Source organism: Haliaeetus albicilla, chromosome W, assembly GCF_947461875.1.
Source record: "Haliaeetus albicilla chromosome W, bHalAlb1.1, whole genome shotgun sequence".
Lineage (NCBI taxonomy): Eukaryota > Metazoa > Chordata > Aves > Accipitriformes > Accipitridae > Haliaeetus > Haliaeetus albicilla.
Genome location: NC_091515.1, coordinates 41,982,264 through 41,998,947, shown reverse-complemented (window position 1 = coordinate 41,998,947; position 16,684 = coordinate 41,982,264). Strand labels below are relative to the sequence as shown.

General features: G+C 41.3%; 1 protein-coding gene across 2 annotated transcripts in view; it reads left to right on the top strand.

The window, feature by feature from the left end:
- The window catches only part of LOC138683376 (sorting nexin-2-like), a 123,673-nt gene that overhangs the window by 71,395 nt on the left and 35,594 nt on the right, over nt 1–16,684 (top strand). For both annotated transcript variants that reach the window (XM_069775095.1, XM_069775094.1), the window contains exons 8-10: nt 6,092–6,167; nt 8,634–8,747; nt 8,980–9,073. In XM_069775095.1, the coding sequence (XP_069631196.1) occupies nt 6,092–6,167; nt 8,634–8,747; nt 8,980–9,073 (284 nt within the window). The remainder of the gene's footprint in view (nt 1–6,091; nt 6,168–8,633; nt 8,748–8,979; nt 9,074–16,684) is intronic.

Below are 16,684 nucleotides of genomic sequence, written 5' to 3'. Positions count from 1 at the left end.
GTCCCGCTCTCAATTGGTCCTCAACTAACTCTTGTATTTTTAGCAGCCTTTCAGAATTTAGCGGCTACTGATCAATCCAAACAGGCTCATCTGTTTTTCAGCTAATTTTCAGGATTGGCTGCCCCTCAGTGACTGCTCCTAAAAAGGATGGGTCACTAACATTGCCTTCATTTGGCTCAATAAATCACGGCCTATGAGGCCGAACAATTCAGTTGGGGTAGTCATGATATACGGACGCGTCATAATGTGTTCACCGTCGGGGAACACAAATGTAATGGGTAGCTGACTTACTAAGGTGGCTTGTGTGCCCCCTATCCCTGCAATGCCAAAATTTGGATTGATCAATGGCCATGATGGAGGCCAAATATATCGTGAAATAATCGTAACATCAGCTCCTGTATCGATTGTCATTGGTTTCTTGACAATAACTCCGTCAGGCCCTTCCAATTGCACTACTTTTTCTAGTTTACCTTTTGTTATGTCCATGGCAAAATATACCTGCGGTTTCCCTGTGGAGCCGAATCCACCATCTCCACGTTGTACTTCACCTGGGTTCAGAACACACGACCTGAATGGAACTAATTGTGCTACTCTGGTACCTTTAGGAATAGAAACAGGAGGAATTAAAACATGAATCATAATTTTCACAGTCCCACAATAATCTGCATCAATAAGCCCTAGGACTACCAGAATTCCTTTTAGAGCTGTTGAAGATCACCCCATTAAAATGCACTAAGCCCAAACCCCAATGGTCCCTTTATGTTGAATGTGTACTGCGGTTTCCACGTCCACTCCAGAGCTTCCTGCAGTGGCGGATCTGGTAGTTGCAAGGCTGCCTGAGGACTGGCAGCCCAAACCCCTTGTGTTTGTGTCATCGCGCGATGGGCCTTGGCGCTCAGTGTAAAGTTTCCCTTCTTCCTGCATTCTTGGGTGGTATGGTTATCTTTCTTACAACTGTTGCACCGTCTTTTCGTTAGCAGAAACTCTACATTGGCTCTTGATGTGTCCAAGTTTACCACAATTAAAACACTTGACCAAGGGTTTCTTACTGGCTTTATCAATAAGCGGATTCCGTATTGACTCACAGCAGTCTTTCATTTCTCAAGGACTTTCCAGTCAAACGCCTCCCATCTTTTTTGTCCATTATTTTGTACAACAACTGGGAATGCTTGGATCATAGTCCCTTCCACAAGGGCATTTTTTATTACTCCCCTCCAATGCCTCTCCCTCTCGTCTGCAGCAGCTATTACAGGCGGCTCCGCGTCTATCGCGGGCGCGGATGGCTTCGGCTTCGAGAGGCGGGATGGATTAAAGGGCGGTGGAGGGGGCGCGGACGGTGCTGCCCGGGGGCCGGCGCCGGCGGCGGCGACCGCTCCATGGCCGGCTGACACACGCCGCGGCGGGCGGGCGGAAGGGAGGGGGGTATGGGGCGGGGGGGGGGTGGGGGAAGGGGGCTGGCATACGGCCAAAATCTTCCTTCTCTTGCCTTCTCGGCTCACCCTTTCGGGAGGATGAATATCTCCCCCTCACTTCTGGTTCTTCTGACCATAAGCAAAAGCAGACGCAGCAGCTTTACGATCTGCTTTCATTTCTTGCAGAGTTGTCTTAATCAATTTCCATAAAGTTGCAAGACCTTTAACTTCTTTAAACCCATCACTAATTTCATCCCATAGTGTCGGGAAGAACGGCCGTAGTCAAGAATCACACTCAATATGAGTTAACATCTTGCTCGTTTACTGTTCAGACGTCTTGACATTTATACAAGACTGACTTGTCCACGCGCCTTATACAATACTCTAATTGGTACAATACCCCGTTTCACGCGACACTATCTTATTCTCTATTGGCTGTGCAAGCTTCTTCACGAGGTGTCCAGCAGTTACTTATCTCATTCTTCAGCATCCAGGTGTTGTTTGTTAAGCTCTTCTTATCTTCTTTTTTCCCAGCATACAAGGACACAGCGTCCTTGTCTGCTCCAGTATTTTGTAAACTTATGCTTCGTTCCCAGCTAAAGGCTGGATTGCTCACATGCCTTTGCCCAGCCAAGAAATCCTCAACACCATAGGGAGGTTCCGATAGCTTCTCAGGTACTAAGCTCGAAAGCTGTACCCACACTAATTAAAAGGTTTCTGTCCTTGCTCCACTGTAGAAGCTGCTTTAAACAAGTTTTGTTTTGTTTTGGTTTTTTTTTTGCCTCTCTCTGAGAGTATATGTTGGAGGAGCTTAACTACTGCTTCTTCTTCTTCTTTGGAAAGTGTAGACCCCATCTCCTCCCCCAACCGCTCACCTCCTTTACGGGTGAGTCCTTTTTAATATCCGTCTCTGTTTTTTCAACCAATCTCATAAATGTCTTTATGGCTGCCTTTTCCTTCACAGATGCTGTGATACCCATGCCGCCTTTTATCACGTAAACTTACAATTCCTGCCTCCATTAATGACACCTCCCTCGGTGCTTAACTCCTCATCACTGTCCAAATTATTTACCACCTCGCCACACACGCTTTTCTTTCTTTCCGGGGTATCTTCAATTGAAATTTTTGCAGCGGCAGCCACCTCCTTTTCTGCCTTAAGGGCTTTCAACATTTCCAGCACCAATCTCCACGTAGCAGAGATTTTTCTGAGCCTTCACGTCCCCACACGATACAAAGTCCCAAATTACTTTTCCCATTTCTTCCCAATTTTTAACTTCAAAGACTTCTACATTCAAAGTGGGGGCACCCTGGTCCTTAAGCCACTTCAGCATCATACATAAAGTATTTGAATCATACTTAATCCCTCTCATGGAGAGGATATGCGAAAGCATTCGTACAATTGCCCCTTCTTCCACAGACATCTGGGCACCCATTTTAATCTTTCTAGCCGCTCACCTTACTTCCAAACGAGCAGGGTGATTGATCTCCCGGGAGAATTTTGTCCGCTCAGTCCAGCTGGCTAGACGATCGTTCGGCTAGAGTCTCCTCCGGACGCACCTCCAGCAATTCCAGCGTTTTCTCGGCCCGCGATCACGTCGGGGTCACCATTTGAGGAGATTGAAGTAGACGGACGCCTGTAATCTTGAAAGCAGACGACAGACGACCCTTTATTGCTAAAACACACACATACTTATAGTCACATATTCTGCAAAGTCACTGTCCATGCGCACAAGCATAGAACATGATTGGTTATATGGACACTGTCCACGCGCATAAACATAAGATATAATTGGTTATACTAGCTCTGTACATGAGCATAAACGTAGGACATAATTGGTTATACCAACTAAAACATGCGAAACTTTTCTCAGTCTAATTGGTCAAGATAAACTGCTGAATTGAGGTTCTTTGTGCCAAGTTCCCTTTATCGTGGAATGCACACCTGTGTTCTAATTGGCATCTTTCTTTTTTTGTCTTCTTGTTTATTCTGTTCAGGGCCTTCTAAAAGCGTCTGGAATGCTCTTGTGACCGTTAGCTAAATATGTGTCCACAGGTTCTTGCTGATAGCCTTGCGCAATAGGATTAACTTTGGTTAGGCCTACTTGTTGAGCATCTGCCTGGACCAAAGTTCAGTTAGTTCAAACAGGAGGAGTGCACCCATCACAAAGGGTACTGTCACTGATGTGCTGCATCATCCCTTCCTGTTGACATGGCTGGTAAAGCCTTTCAAAAGCAACTAGTAAAACTTCTATAACTTATGGTCACATACAGCTGAGTCAAGTATACAGACTTAATTTTGGTATGATTTTATAATATGCCCATTGCTGTGATGTGATTCTATGTGTTTATTACATCATATGAAAACAATATACCATTTAACAGTTTCAGTTAAACTAGAAAATTAATAGAAATCAAAGGGTTTTGATTGTATGTCAAACAGCATATCTAACAGATAATATATGAAGCTCTTGAGCTTTTGGAGTTCCAGAAGCAATCTTAATTGGAAAAATATCTATTCAGAATCTTGTTGCTACCATCCTTCCATTTCTTAACTAATAGAAGAACATCTGAACTGATGTTGACCCTCAAAATACTGATAGGTTGTCCTATCTTACAGCTGTTCATCACTAAAGATTGGTATACAGCTTAACGTTTGCTACTTAAAATTGTACCCTTAAGTTACTGAAATAGTTCTATCATTTGGAGCAGAACTCTGAAACACATCCTGGCTATACAACAAGCCTGTTGCTGAAAGAATGGTGGTATAAGATATGAAGACTTGGAATAACAGCTGGGATTGGAGTAATTAGACTTAAGACAACCGAACAACCACTTCCAGACAACTTTAGGTCTCTGTCTGTGATAGAGATGACTGGTTTCCTCCTTGGTTGGTCACTTGAACAACAGAACTTGGATTAGGAAAAGTTTAATTCACAAATTTGCATGCATGCTTTAAAGATTGCTTTGTCGTTTATTTTGTTAAAGGAGTTAAACTAGTATACCACTTTCAGTGGATGTTAAGCACTCTTCCCATACTGGGGAAGGGACTCCTCAGTACTTCTGACAGTGTTGGGAAGGCTTCACAGTATATTCCGTTTCTTTTTTCAGAAAGACCATGAAAGTCTTATCTGGCAATGAGCAACTTTTTCATCATGTTCCTAAGCCAATTTTATCTAGCTTTTCCATTCAGAACCAAAAAGTCACCTATCTACTGAGGTGTTCAAAAGGTATTTAGAGGCAGTGGTTATGTTGCTGTTTCCTAAAGCCAAGGAAAACATATTAACGTGCCCCGGAAAGACCAAAGAAATCTGTTCTAGATTGCTCTTTCTAGATTGCCCAGAGCTATGGGGAAAGTGGGCAGAAAAGCAATGTGCCTTTTTTATTGGATTCACTGAAATTTATGCCTTAGAATAGTGAACTTAAGTACTACAAGTCTGACAGGTGTCTTCAAGTATACCTCTAGTTGTCTCCAGTGAAAACGTTAGTTATCTCCCTTGGAGTAAGTGCTATTCTTTAGCAGCAAAGTTCTAAAGAAAAAACTCTTTGCCGCGTCAACTTTAACTTGTACTTGCTATTGGCTGTCAGAACAAGCAAGGAAAAGTTGAGCAATCTAATGTATGAAATAGTTTCGCTGCAACTCTTAGCTTCTTCAGAAGAAAAATAAGTATCTAGTGGCCATATCTAATGGAGGATGGAGAAAATATATTGTGTTTACAGTATCAATGTACTCAAACTTTCAATTAAGTCCCAGTCTATATAACTCTCTAGGACAGTTTCCAAGCAATTTGTGACTGTAATGGGGCAGTTCTGGCACTTTACAGCTGAAGCTTGAGCAAAACCAAAGCTTTGCAAAAAGTACAAATACTGTTAATGGTGTTCTGTTAGTACATCTTAATTGGCAATATTGCATACTTTCTCACGCTCCCAATGATCTTTTGAGGTATTAAGTTTCTGTAAAGCATCCTTGTAAATATCAGTCACTTTCCATTAATACATAATATTAAAATCAGTTATGACAAACTTGCAGCAGTTTTTAGTGAATGAGCACTATATAAATTTCCCTCTTCAACTCATATTTGTACAATCAGTAGTTTTTAGATCCAAGCAGAAATGCAAAAAATTGCAAAAGGAAGGAGTCGCACTAATTTAACTTCTGGGTGGATGAGTCCTATAGAACTAATATAGGTTGAAGGCTGTCTAGCCAGCGAATAAATAGTTCATACCCAGAGCAAAATCAGCTCACTTCTCCAAGACTTTCTTTAATTCTAAAACAAACCAGCCAGAATTAGCTGTAACAAAAAGCCTGTTCACTGCACTGTATGAGAATGTGTTTAAAGAAGCCCATCTATTTTCTGGCTTAAACTGTTTGTTGTTAGAGCAGGAAGCCTTCACTGAGGTGTTAAAAATATCAAGTATATTATTTTAATACTGTGCAACATAGATTTATGGCAAATTATGACACCTTAAGAAGTTTGATGTAAACAAACTAGGTTAGAAACCACTGCCAGCAACTTGTCTTTAGAGGTGACTTTACAAGTATTCAAACCCCATTAGATAATGAAGAAAGGTTACATGTTGCCTGCATTGTACCTATTCTTTAGCTAAAGGACACTTTCCAATGCTGTCAGGCACATGAAATCTGTTTTGTTATCTAATATTTTAACTTTTTTAAATCATAGGTATCTACAAAGAACAGTAAAACACCCTACCTTGTTGCAGGATCCAGATTTAAGGCAGTTCTTGGAAAGTTCTGAGGTATTTACATTCTTTTAAGTTCCTTATTTGTTTCCAGATATGGTAATGTACAAAGTAATGTACTCTTTGTATTGAGACCTAATCTCCTAAATTCATATGAAATCAAATTGGACTGTACCCTTCATGGGACAGTGACAAAAGGCTACTTAGGTAATCATGTACAAAGTCTGTTGCCTCTACCTCTGATAAATCTTAGGTTGGTAGTGACCAAAAGCTATCTGCTGTTCAGTGACTTCTGCCAAGTGAGTTGGTCTGTCCAGTTCTGAGTGAAGCTCATCATACACAGAGTGAAAATCCATAATCAGTGCTACTGAGGGTTAATTAAGATCATGAATTAAACTGACTTGGAAACAGTTCTTGCCTCTAGGAGTCAAGCTAGAGGTTTATTGGCATGATAGTGTAAACAGGCATGCAGTGCTGCTGTCCACACTAGATGTTTTGTGGATAGAGGACTTTGGTCACCAGTGCTATCGATCTGGCATCTTTCACAAAATGAAATATATTGCAGAACAGATTGTCTGTTATGTCTCCAAAAACATAAGTCTATAAAAGTGCATAGTGGATTTGCTGTAATAGTGGATTGTCTTTTGGCCAATGTCAATATCTTAGCTGTGCTAATAAGTCAGAGAGGCCTCGATACTGACAAAAGCATCATTGATAGATAAAGTGTCAATGCTGCTGACACAAAGTATCAAATACGAAAGATAAATGGCCTGACATCAGGGCCACTTTGTACAGCATATTTAGACTAACGTTAACAAAGAATAATATCAGTTTAAAGTTTTTTAACTTACTCCTGAGGATTTCTAAGTACCTCACAAATGCACAGTTCTTGCAATACTCATGAGGTAGGTTTTGAAACCTGGCCTATATTTAAAAGCTAAAAGACATCAGCTTTTTATGATCTGTTGTCATGGTTTAACCCCAGCCAGCAACTAAACACCATGCAGCCACTCACTCATTCCCCCCCACCCAGTGGGATGGGGGAGAGAATCACGTAAAAAAAAAGTATGACTCATGGCTTGAGATAAGAACAGTTTAATAGCACAGGAAGGAAGAAAATAATAATGATGATAATAATAATATGGATGGTTTCAGCTGGGATAGAGTTAATTGTCTTCCTAGTAGCTGGTACAGTGCTATGTTTTGAGTTCAGTATGCGAAGAATGTTGATAACATACTGATGTTTTCAGTTGTTGCTAAGTAGTGTTTAGACTAAAGTCAAGGATTTTTCAGCTTCTCATGCCCAGCCAGTGAGAAAGCTGGAGGGGCACAAGAAGTTGGGAGGGGACACAGCCAGGGCAGCTGACCCAAAGTGGCCAACGGGGTATTCCATACCATGTGACATCCCATTTAGTATAGGAACTGGGAAGTGGGGGCAGGGAATCACCACTCGGGGACTAGCTGGGTGTCAGTCAGCGGGTGGTGAGCAATTGCACTGTGCATCATTTGTACATTCCAATCCTTTCATTATTGCTGTTGTCATTTTATTAGTGTTATCATTATCATTATTAGTTTCTTCTTTTCTGTTCTATTAAACCGTTCTTATCTCAACCCATGGGTTTTACTTCTTTTCCTGATATTCTACCCCATCCCACTGGGTGGGGGGGAGTGAGTGAGCAGCTGCACGGTGCTTAGTTGCTGGCTGGGGTTAAACCACGACATAATAAAATGACAATAATAATAATAAAAGGATTGGAATATACAAAACAAGTGATGCACAATGCAATTGCTCACCACCTGCCGACTGACGCCCAGTTAGTCCCCAAGCAGCGATCCCTCCCAGCCTCACTCCCCCCAGTTTATATACTGGGCATGACGTTACATGGTATGGAATACCCCATTGGCCACTTTGGGTCAGCTGCCCTGGCTGTGTCCTGTGCCAACTTCTTGTGCCCCTCCAGCTTTCTCACTGGCTGGGCATCAGAAGCTGAAAAATCCTTGACTTTAGTCTAAACACTACTTAGCAACAACTGAAAACATCAGTGTGTTATCAACATTCTTATACTGAACCCAAAACATAGCACTGTACCAGCTACTAGGAAGACAATTAGCTCTATCCCAGCCGAAAGCAGGACATCTGTATACAGTGTGAATCTTGCATTATAATGAAGTGTTTTACAGAATTTCTGTATCTTATTGTAAATCTAAGCTTTTCTGTTTCTGTAGTGGCAGTTTGTTCTCTGTAGTATATAGGTGGCTAGTTAGGACCTTTGGCTAGTTCATGACTTCTGACAAGTAGGTTGTTTGTTCCATTTAAATGTAAAGGTGTAGAAGAAAAGTGAATAGTCTATATTGTTAAGTTTTCCTCTGAGAATGTAAAAATAGTAAAACTGAGAAATTAGATTCCACTATATTGTAACACATAGGAGTAAAGAATATAGTCTATTCTTTTCTTTCCCCCTTGTACCCAGTTAAACCTCCAGCCTTTTAACCACTCTGCCCTTATTTGTCATTCATTTCCAGCTGCCGAGAGCAGTTAACACCCAGGCTCTGAGTGGAGCAGGAATATTGAGGATGGTAAACAAGGCTGCTGACGCTGTCAACAAAATGACAATCAAGATGAATGAATCAGATGCAGTAAGAGCTGATTTATTTTTTTTACTTGAATAATGAGTCAAATTAATGAGGCTCAACAATTGCATTTTAAAGCTGTAGAAGTAGAAAATGAGATCGTAACTTGCTTATTGGCTTGGATTCTTAGCTGTAGCAGTTGACCATCCTAGCAATAAATGGATAATTTGCTTCTTTAAAACAAGACATGCTGTTGGTAATCTAAATTATAATTCTAGATCCTTTCCTCTTTTGTCAGTGGTTTGAAGAAAAACAGCAGCAATTTGAGAATCTGGATCAGCAACTTAGGAAACTTCATGCCAGTGTTGAAGCATTAGTCTGCCGCAGAAAAGGTATCTTTACTTTTATGTGACTGCATGAGCTTAAGTGCTTAGAGCTTTAGAAAATGTTCATGAAACAGGAACTTAGTATGTCAGAGCCCTTAACTAACAAATAGTTAGTTTTACAGTAAATTTTAATGCAAAAGTCTTCTAACTCTACCTTTTAGTTTAAACTGCTCTAGCATTTCTGGTATATCTGTTTTTAATTTTAATTTTATCCAGAATATATATCATTCCTTCTGTTGAACTTGAAAGTTACTATATTGTTTAGCATGAATTTTTTGTCTTGCAGAGATTTCATACCATAACAAGCAAGTGATATGCTACAGTAGACATCTATAAATGTATCTAGATCTCATGGTGTCACCTGACACCAAGAGGACAGACAGGTTCTTTTAGGGATCCTTGGCAGAATGATGACAGCACTAAGTCGTAGTTATAATTAAAGCTTTATTTTTCTTAACAGGATTTTATGATTAATATAGCACAGAATTTATAATCACAATAGCACAAGATTTCTATAAGCAGAATCAGTGTAGCACAATTTTATAAGTAGCGTAGCACAGAATTTTATAGCACCACTTAGCTTATGGTTTCTAATCACCTGGACCCTCTGCAGATTGGGTCAAATCTTAATACTTGGTTTGCTGTATCAACATAACAATCATAATCTAGACTCAAAAAACATATAAAAGAATATGAGTCACTCAATCCTCAGAGGAAGCAGACGACGGTGGAGGCATCCCTGGACACCAGGAGGTCACAGGTCTTACTTTCCAGCAGCAGTTCTGGTCCAAATTCCCACTTAGGACTTGTAACTGCTTGATTTTATATACAGTGCTCTGTATGCTGTTATGCTTCCCTGTTCTGTGATGGGGTCATCACCATCACCTGGTTGGCTGGGTGCCTGGGACCTTCAAGGCCAGTAAGGAAAGGATTAGTCAGTCTGGCACCCAGGAATCTTGAGGCCAACAGGGAGGGGAAGAAGAAATCTGTTTGGTTCGTCTACTTGGTTCACATGACCTTCAGGGACTGATAATGAGGGGAAAGGGGACTAATACGTGACCAGCTCGGTCACAGAGAATGGCCATTTGCCTTATGGTTAGCATAATTAATGCCATTTTATATTATCAGGGGTCAGGAGCAGTGGGTACCGGTCATACCCCGTCCCCTGACACTGTCACAAACAGGGAAGGATGCCAGTGGTGGTGGTACTGTCACCTCTTGCCCACAGCCTACAGCTTAGTAATGGGGTCATAAGGAGGACTCTACGGCAATAATGGGCTGCTTGTTGTCTGAAGGCTGTTCATCTGAGGAGGGAGGAGAGTATAAAACATTGTTTTTTAGTAACTGATATGCATAAAGATTTAAAGCAAGATATAACACAAAATAATGTAATTCCAACAGCCATAATAAGAACTAATATTAACAGAACGTGACAGGCCCATGCTCTGAAGTCAGGTAACCAAGACCACAGCCAAAACCAGGCAGTTGATAGATCCTCTGACAAGGGTTGCTTGACTTGTTTGGTGAAAGGTATGCACTTGTCTTTGAATGATATTTATGTGATATTCAATTTGTCTAGATTTGTTAGCATAAAAACAAGTGGTGTTTGACAGTACACATACACCTCTTTGTGATACTAGAAGATAATCTATGGCCCAACGGTTTTGAATAACTAATTGTGAAAGTGAACTAATTTCTAATTGCAAATTCTTTAAAACATCTACAGTAGCATTTTGGACAATTTCAAGCGTAGCAGAAATATTTACAATAGCTTTTTCTGACTCAATACTATCTAAACTTGGAAACAATGCATACATAAATTGATGGAATCTCGTTGGTCTTTTTACCAGGGGATCGATCACAAAATGCTTACGACATACAGGGTAATGGTGGTGTAAAAAGGTAGTATTTAAATTTTTGGTTTGAAATGCATAGGGAGCAAGATGTGCTACGGGACAAGTACTTCCCATTGTTGTAGAAGACTTCTATAATGAGTTTGTGCTACAGACCCAGAACCATCCAGATGCTAGAATGGTAGGCCACCAATTTGATTTCATAAGATTCCTAGGGAAATATTCCTCACACCATTGATAAGTCTCTTTTTCACTGTAAGGATGATCAAATTTGAGTAGGAAAGTGTGGCTCATTCGAATAATGTGAAAAGGATTGGCATATATACAGCCGGTCATGTTATGCCACTTACAGGTGGTCCAATTATTGTTAGTACTTAACCAACCATGTTCTGGTTTAACCCCAGCCAGCAACTAAGCACCACACAGATGCTCACTCACCCCCCACCCAGTGGGATGGGGGAGAAAATTGGAGGAAAAAAAAGTAAAACTCGTGCGTTGAGATAAGAACAGTTTAATAGGACAGAAAGGAAGAAATAATAATGATGATAATAATAAAATTACAATAATAATAAAAGGATTGGTATATATAAAACAAGTGATACACAATATGCGGCGACTGAATTAAGCACTCAAGCTCTCTGTGCAAGATTCCCCTTATTTCACTAAAGAATCCAACTTATATATGTTTCAACAAAGATCTAGAAAGTACTAACAGCATACAGCCAATGCTACTAACACAGGAGGGCATATCTGGCCCCGCTGGGATGTTTGCCAGTCCTCAGAACAGTTAAAGATAAAAACATTCCATAGACATACTCGTGACTGTCTTCATCCACATCTTCCCAGGCCTACACAAGGCCATCCTCCAACCTGACCTTGTGAAACTAGTTCTTCAAAGGCTTGGCAAACATGCAGCACAACAAATTCTAACGGTCACTCTTGAAAACAAATGCCAGGTGTTCCGAGCTGCTCCCACATCTCCCCCTTTTTTGTTTAGGAACATCAGATTCACGAGGAAGGCAGCGAGGACTCTAGCTTCGAACCGACGTAATCCTTGTACTGCTCCTCAAATGATTCTGATTGCTGAAAACACACAAATGATTAATAACCCTCCAACAGCAATACAAATTCAGATACACAGATTTAAACCTTCAAACCATGTTTCTGGATTTAAGCATTTAACACTATTAGACAATTCTTTGAAAAACACCTTATTCTGCTAATTTTGTATATTTCCCATTTGATCTTGTAATATCTGTGCAAGGTCTTAGATCTCTCCTGCAATATTAGTAGCAAATGCACCTTGCAAATGCGCCTTCACCTAATTCCAATCACATACAATTTCATTCCCTTGTAAAGGAGTTACACAGAGCCCTTGTTTTTGAAATTCCCAATCACAATGTAATTTCATTCTATTTTGTAATGCACTTTGTCTATCTCCATGTGATGGGTTGATCCTGGCTGGACACCAGGCACCCACCATAGCTATTCTATCACTTTCTCCTCCACAGCTGGACAGGGGAATGGGAAATGAGGTTTGCGGTCAGTTCATCACACATTATCTCTGTCACTTCATCCTCCTCAGTGGCAGCACTCATCACACTCTTCCCCTGTTCCAGCGTGGGATCTCTCCCATGGGAGACAGTCCTCCACGAAGATCTTCAGCAAGGGTCCTTTCTGCGGCGTGCAGTCCTTCAGGAGCATACCGCTCCAGCGTGGTTCCCCATGGGGTCATAGGTCCTGCCAGAAAACCCACTCCGTGAGCTTCTCTCTCCACAGTTCTGCAGGTCCTGCCAGGATCCTGCTCTAGCGCAGGCTTCCCATGGGGTCACAGCCTCCTTCAGGCACCCACCTGCTCTGGCATGGGGTCCTCCCCGGGCTGCAGGTGGATATCTGCTCCACTGTGGACCTCCATGGACTGCAGGGGGACAGCCTGCCTCACCATGGTCTTCACCACGGGCTGCAGGGGAATCTCTGCTCGGGCACCTGGAGCATTTCCTCCCCCTCCTTCTTCACTGACCTTGGTGTCTGCAGGGTTATTTCTCTTACATGTTCTCACTCTTCAGCTGCCATTTCTGTGTGTTCCGCAACCGCATTTCTCTTCCCCCTCTCCAGCTGTTTGTTTTTATTATTTTTTTCTCTCTCTTCCTCTCTCTCTCCTTTTTGTTTTTTTTTTTTTTTTTTTAGAGCACAGAGGTGCTACCACTATCACTAATCGGCTCGGCTTCAGCCGGCGGCAGGTCCGTCTTAGAGCCAGCCAGCATTGGCTCTGTCAGATACAGGGGAAAACCTCCAGCAGCCCCCACAGAAGCCACCCCTGTAACCCCCTGCTACCAAAACCCTGCCACACAAACCCAATACAGCCCAAGCCAAATTAGCACTGCTTCTAAAGCATCCAATCATTCTAGTATTTTTGATCAATTTGTACCTGGGTATTCATTTCAGACGTAACAGTTTTTTAATACATTAGCTACTGTGTGAGCAGTCTGAACGGATTTCACAAGCGCTGTGGTAGCAACGATGGCAGTAGCTGCAGTAATGATAGCTGATATTACAAAGGCAATGAGCCATCCTATAAATTGTTTTGGGTAACTAATTGTCCGCTTTAAAAGCCTTGATAATTGATTTAATCCTTATTCCCTTTCCCACGATTTGGTCATATTTACAGGGATCCACAATTCAGCATGACATCATATTGGCATGATTACTGTAAGACTTAGTTCAGATATATTCTTATAAGTAAAACAGCTAAAAAACCAAGGTTAATTCAGATTAGTTTCAAAAGCATGGTTACGTAAAGCGATATCTACAAATTGAGCTGCTACAAAAACATAAGGCTGTGAAGTACATATCATCACCAAATCTTTGTGATTCTGTGTCAGGTTCAAACTTATACAAGGAATGGTTTTTTATATAGTCACCATGGCTTAGGCTCAACACCTTCAGTGGGCCCAATAAAAATGCTGCACCCGAGCCACAGTGACCCCGCAAAGAAAAAAGATCAGAATTCTTACAATACTGTTGCTGTCCACTATTGCCAGGTATGCTAAAAAAGGTATTCTTTGGAGTAGGATACACGTTGCATGATCATGCTAGCTTGTTGTTGCATTGTCCTGGTTTCAGCTGGGATAGAGTTAACTGTCTTCCTAGTAGCTGGTACAGTGCTATGTTTTGAGTTCAGTATGCGAAGAATGTTGATAACACTGATGTTTTCAGTTGTTGCTTAGTAGTGTTTAGACTATAGTCAAGGATTTTTCAGCTTCTCATGCCCAGCCAGCAAGAAAGCTGGAGGGGCACAAGAAGTTGGCACAGGACACAGCCAGGGCAGCTGACCCAAAGTGGCCAACAGTGTATTCCATACCATGTGACGCCCCATCTAGTATAGGACCTGGGAAGTGGGGGCAGGGAATCGCCGCTCGGGGACTAGCTGGGTGTCAGTTGGCGGGTGGTGAGCAATTGCACTGCACATCATTTGTACATTCCAATCCTTTTATTATTACTGTTGTCATTTTATTAGTGTTATCATTATTAGTTTCTTCTTTTCTGTTCCATTAAACCGTTCTTATCTCAACCCATGAGTTTTACTTCTTTTTCCCGATTTTCTCCCCCGTCCCACTGGGTGGGGGGGAGTGAGTGAGTGGCTGTGTGGTGCTTGGTTGCTGGCTGGGGTTAAACCGCGACATGCATTCTCTTCAAATGTCCCTATGTGATAGCTTTTTCATTCTCAATGTGCTGCTTCCTCCTCATTTATCTCTTCTCCTTCAAATTCAGACTCTTGATCTGTGGGATTGGGTTGTCTGAGTGGTGTCGCCAGGTCATGATATGGCTTCACGTGTTTAGCTGGAATCCACTTGGTTCCTGTGGGAAGAAGAACGCAAGCATACCCTTGCCCCCAAGTGATTAGTTCCACAGGTCCATTCCAACCAGGTCCACTAAAAGGATCTTTATATAGTACTTTAGGTCTGTGTGAAATAGAATCAGGAGTTTTAAAATGCCGATCTATCGCTGTGCTGGCCATTAAGTCTGGTGAGTGATTTAAAAAATTCAAAGTAAACATAGCATTATCTAGCTGTTCTTGTGGTGGCATATTCCCCCTTTTTTGTTTATGTAACATGGACTTTAAAGCATGATGCGCATGCTCAATTACTGCTTGTCCAGTAGGTGAATGTGGAATTCCTGTCACATGGGATACCTGCCACTGTTGCAAAAATAATTGAGTAGATTTAGCTACATACCCTGGACCGTTGTCAGCTTTAATGGTTTGAGGAACCCCCATAATTGCAAAGCATCGTGACCAATGTCGTTGAACATCGCGTGCCCTTTCTCCAGAATGAGCAGTAGCACAAATATAAGAGGAAAAGGTATCAACAGAAACATGCACAAATTTCAGGGAGCCAAAGGCAGATACATGTGTAACATCACTTTGCCAAATGGCATTAGAATGTAAACCACGTGGGTTAACTCCAATGCTCACTGCATCAGAAGCAACTCTTTGACACTCTGGACAAGAACAAATTATATTTGTCAAATTAAACATCTTTTGCAATGCTGCAGCATTTTGGTGAAAAAAGGAATGAGAGGACACAGCAGAGTGGAATTGCACTGTGCCAACAGTAAAAGAGTCAGCCACGGCATTGCCTTTAGTCAAAGGTCCTGGCAGCACAGCGTGCGACCTAATGTGACAAATAAACAAAGGATAAGCTCTTTTATTTAAAAGAGTTTGCAATTCCAAAAATTTGTTGGGTAAGTCTTCATCATTTATCTCCTTTAAGTAAGATCCTGGTAATCGCTGTACAACACGTACGACATATTCTGAATCAGAAACAATATTGAGTGGTTCCGATGGAAATAAAGCTAAAGCGTGTAAAACAGCCTGTAATTCCACACGCTGTGTGGATCCTTGTAACAGAACAACAGGTGTGTGCCATAGTCCATTATCTAGCCAGGCAACTACACCTTGTCCAGTTTTTCCAGAGCCATCCACAAAAACTGTACGAGCATTAACAATAGGAGTATCTGATACTATCGTCTGTGGTTTGATGTTTAGTGTGTGAAGGTTTTGCAGTAACTTACATTTAGGCAGTGAGAAAGAGATTTTGTTCGTGAAGTCGGCCAATGGGATTTGCAGTGATTGTGATTGAACAAAAAGGTAATCAAAATCTTGTTTTGAAAAAGGAAGATACAAGGTATCGGGATCAAAACCAATGAGACGCTGAGTGCATGACTGTGCTTTTTGTACCACAGTCACAATCATTTCTAAAGGCTGTGTAATAGTTTTCTTTAAAGTGTGAGAGAGAAACGCCCATTCCAAATATAAAATTTTCTGAGCAACTTTATCATGTTGCCCTATAATAGCAAATGGTTGTTTTGGACCTTGTATGACATACACATCAACAGGTAAAGTTAAGTCCCTTCTATAGGCTTGTAATGTAGATATCTTTTGTGAAACTAAATTTAACTCTTCCTTGGCAGCTGGAGTTAAGATCCATGGTGATGTTAAATCAGGATCACCTCTCAGAATGTTAAAGAGATTACTTAATTCCTCTGTGGTTATACCTAACATGGGTCGTACCCAGTTTATTGTTCCTAATAATTTTTGAGCATCGTTCAGAGTTTGTATATCTGTCTGCAACTTTAATGATTGAGGCTGTACTGTTCTTTCTGTAAGAATCCAACCTAAATATTTCCAGGGCGGCATCTTTTGAATTTTTTCTGTAGCAATTTGAAGTCCAAAGGTGTGCAAAGAATTTACAAGATGTTGCAC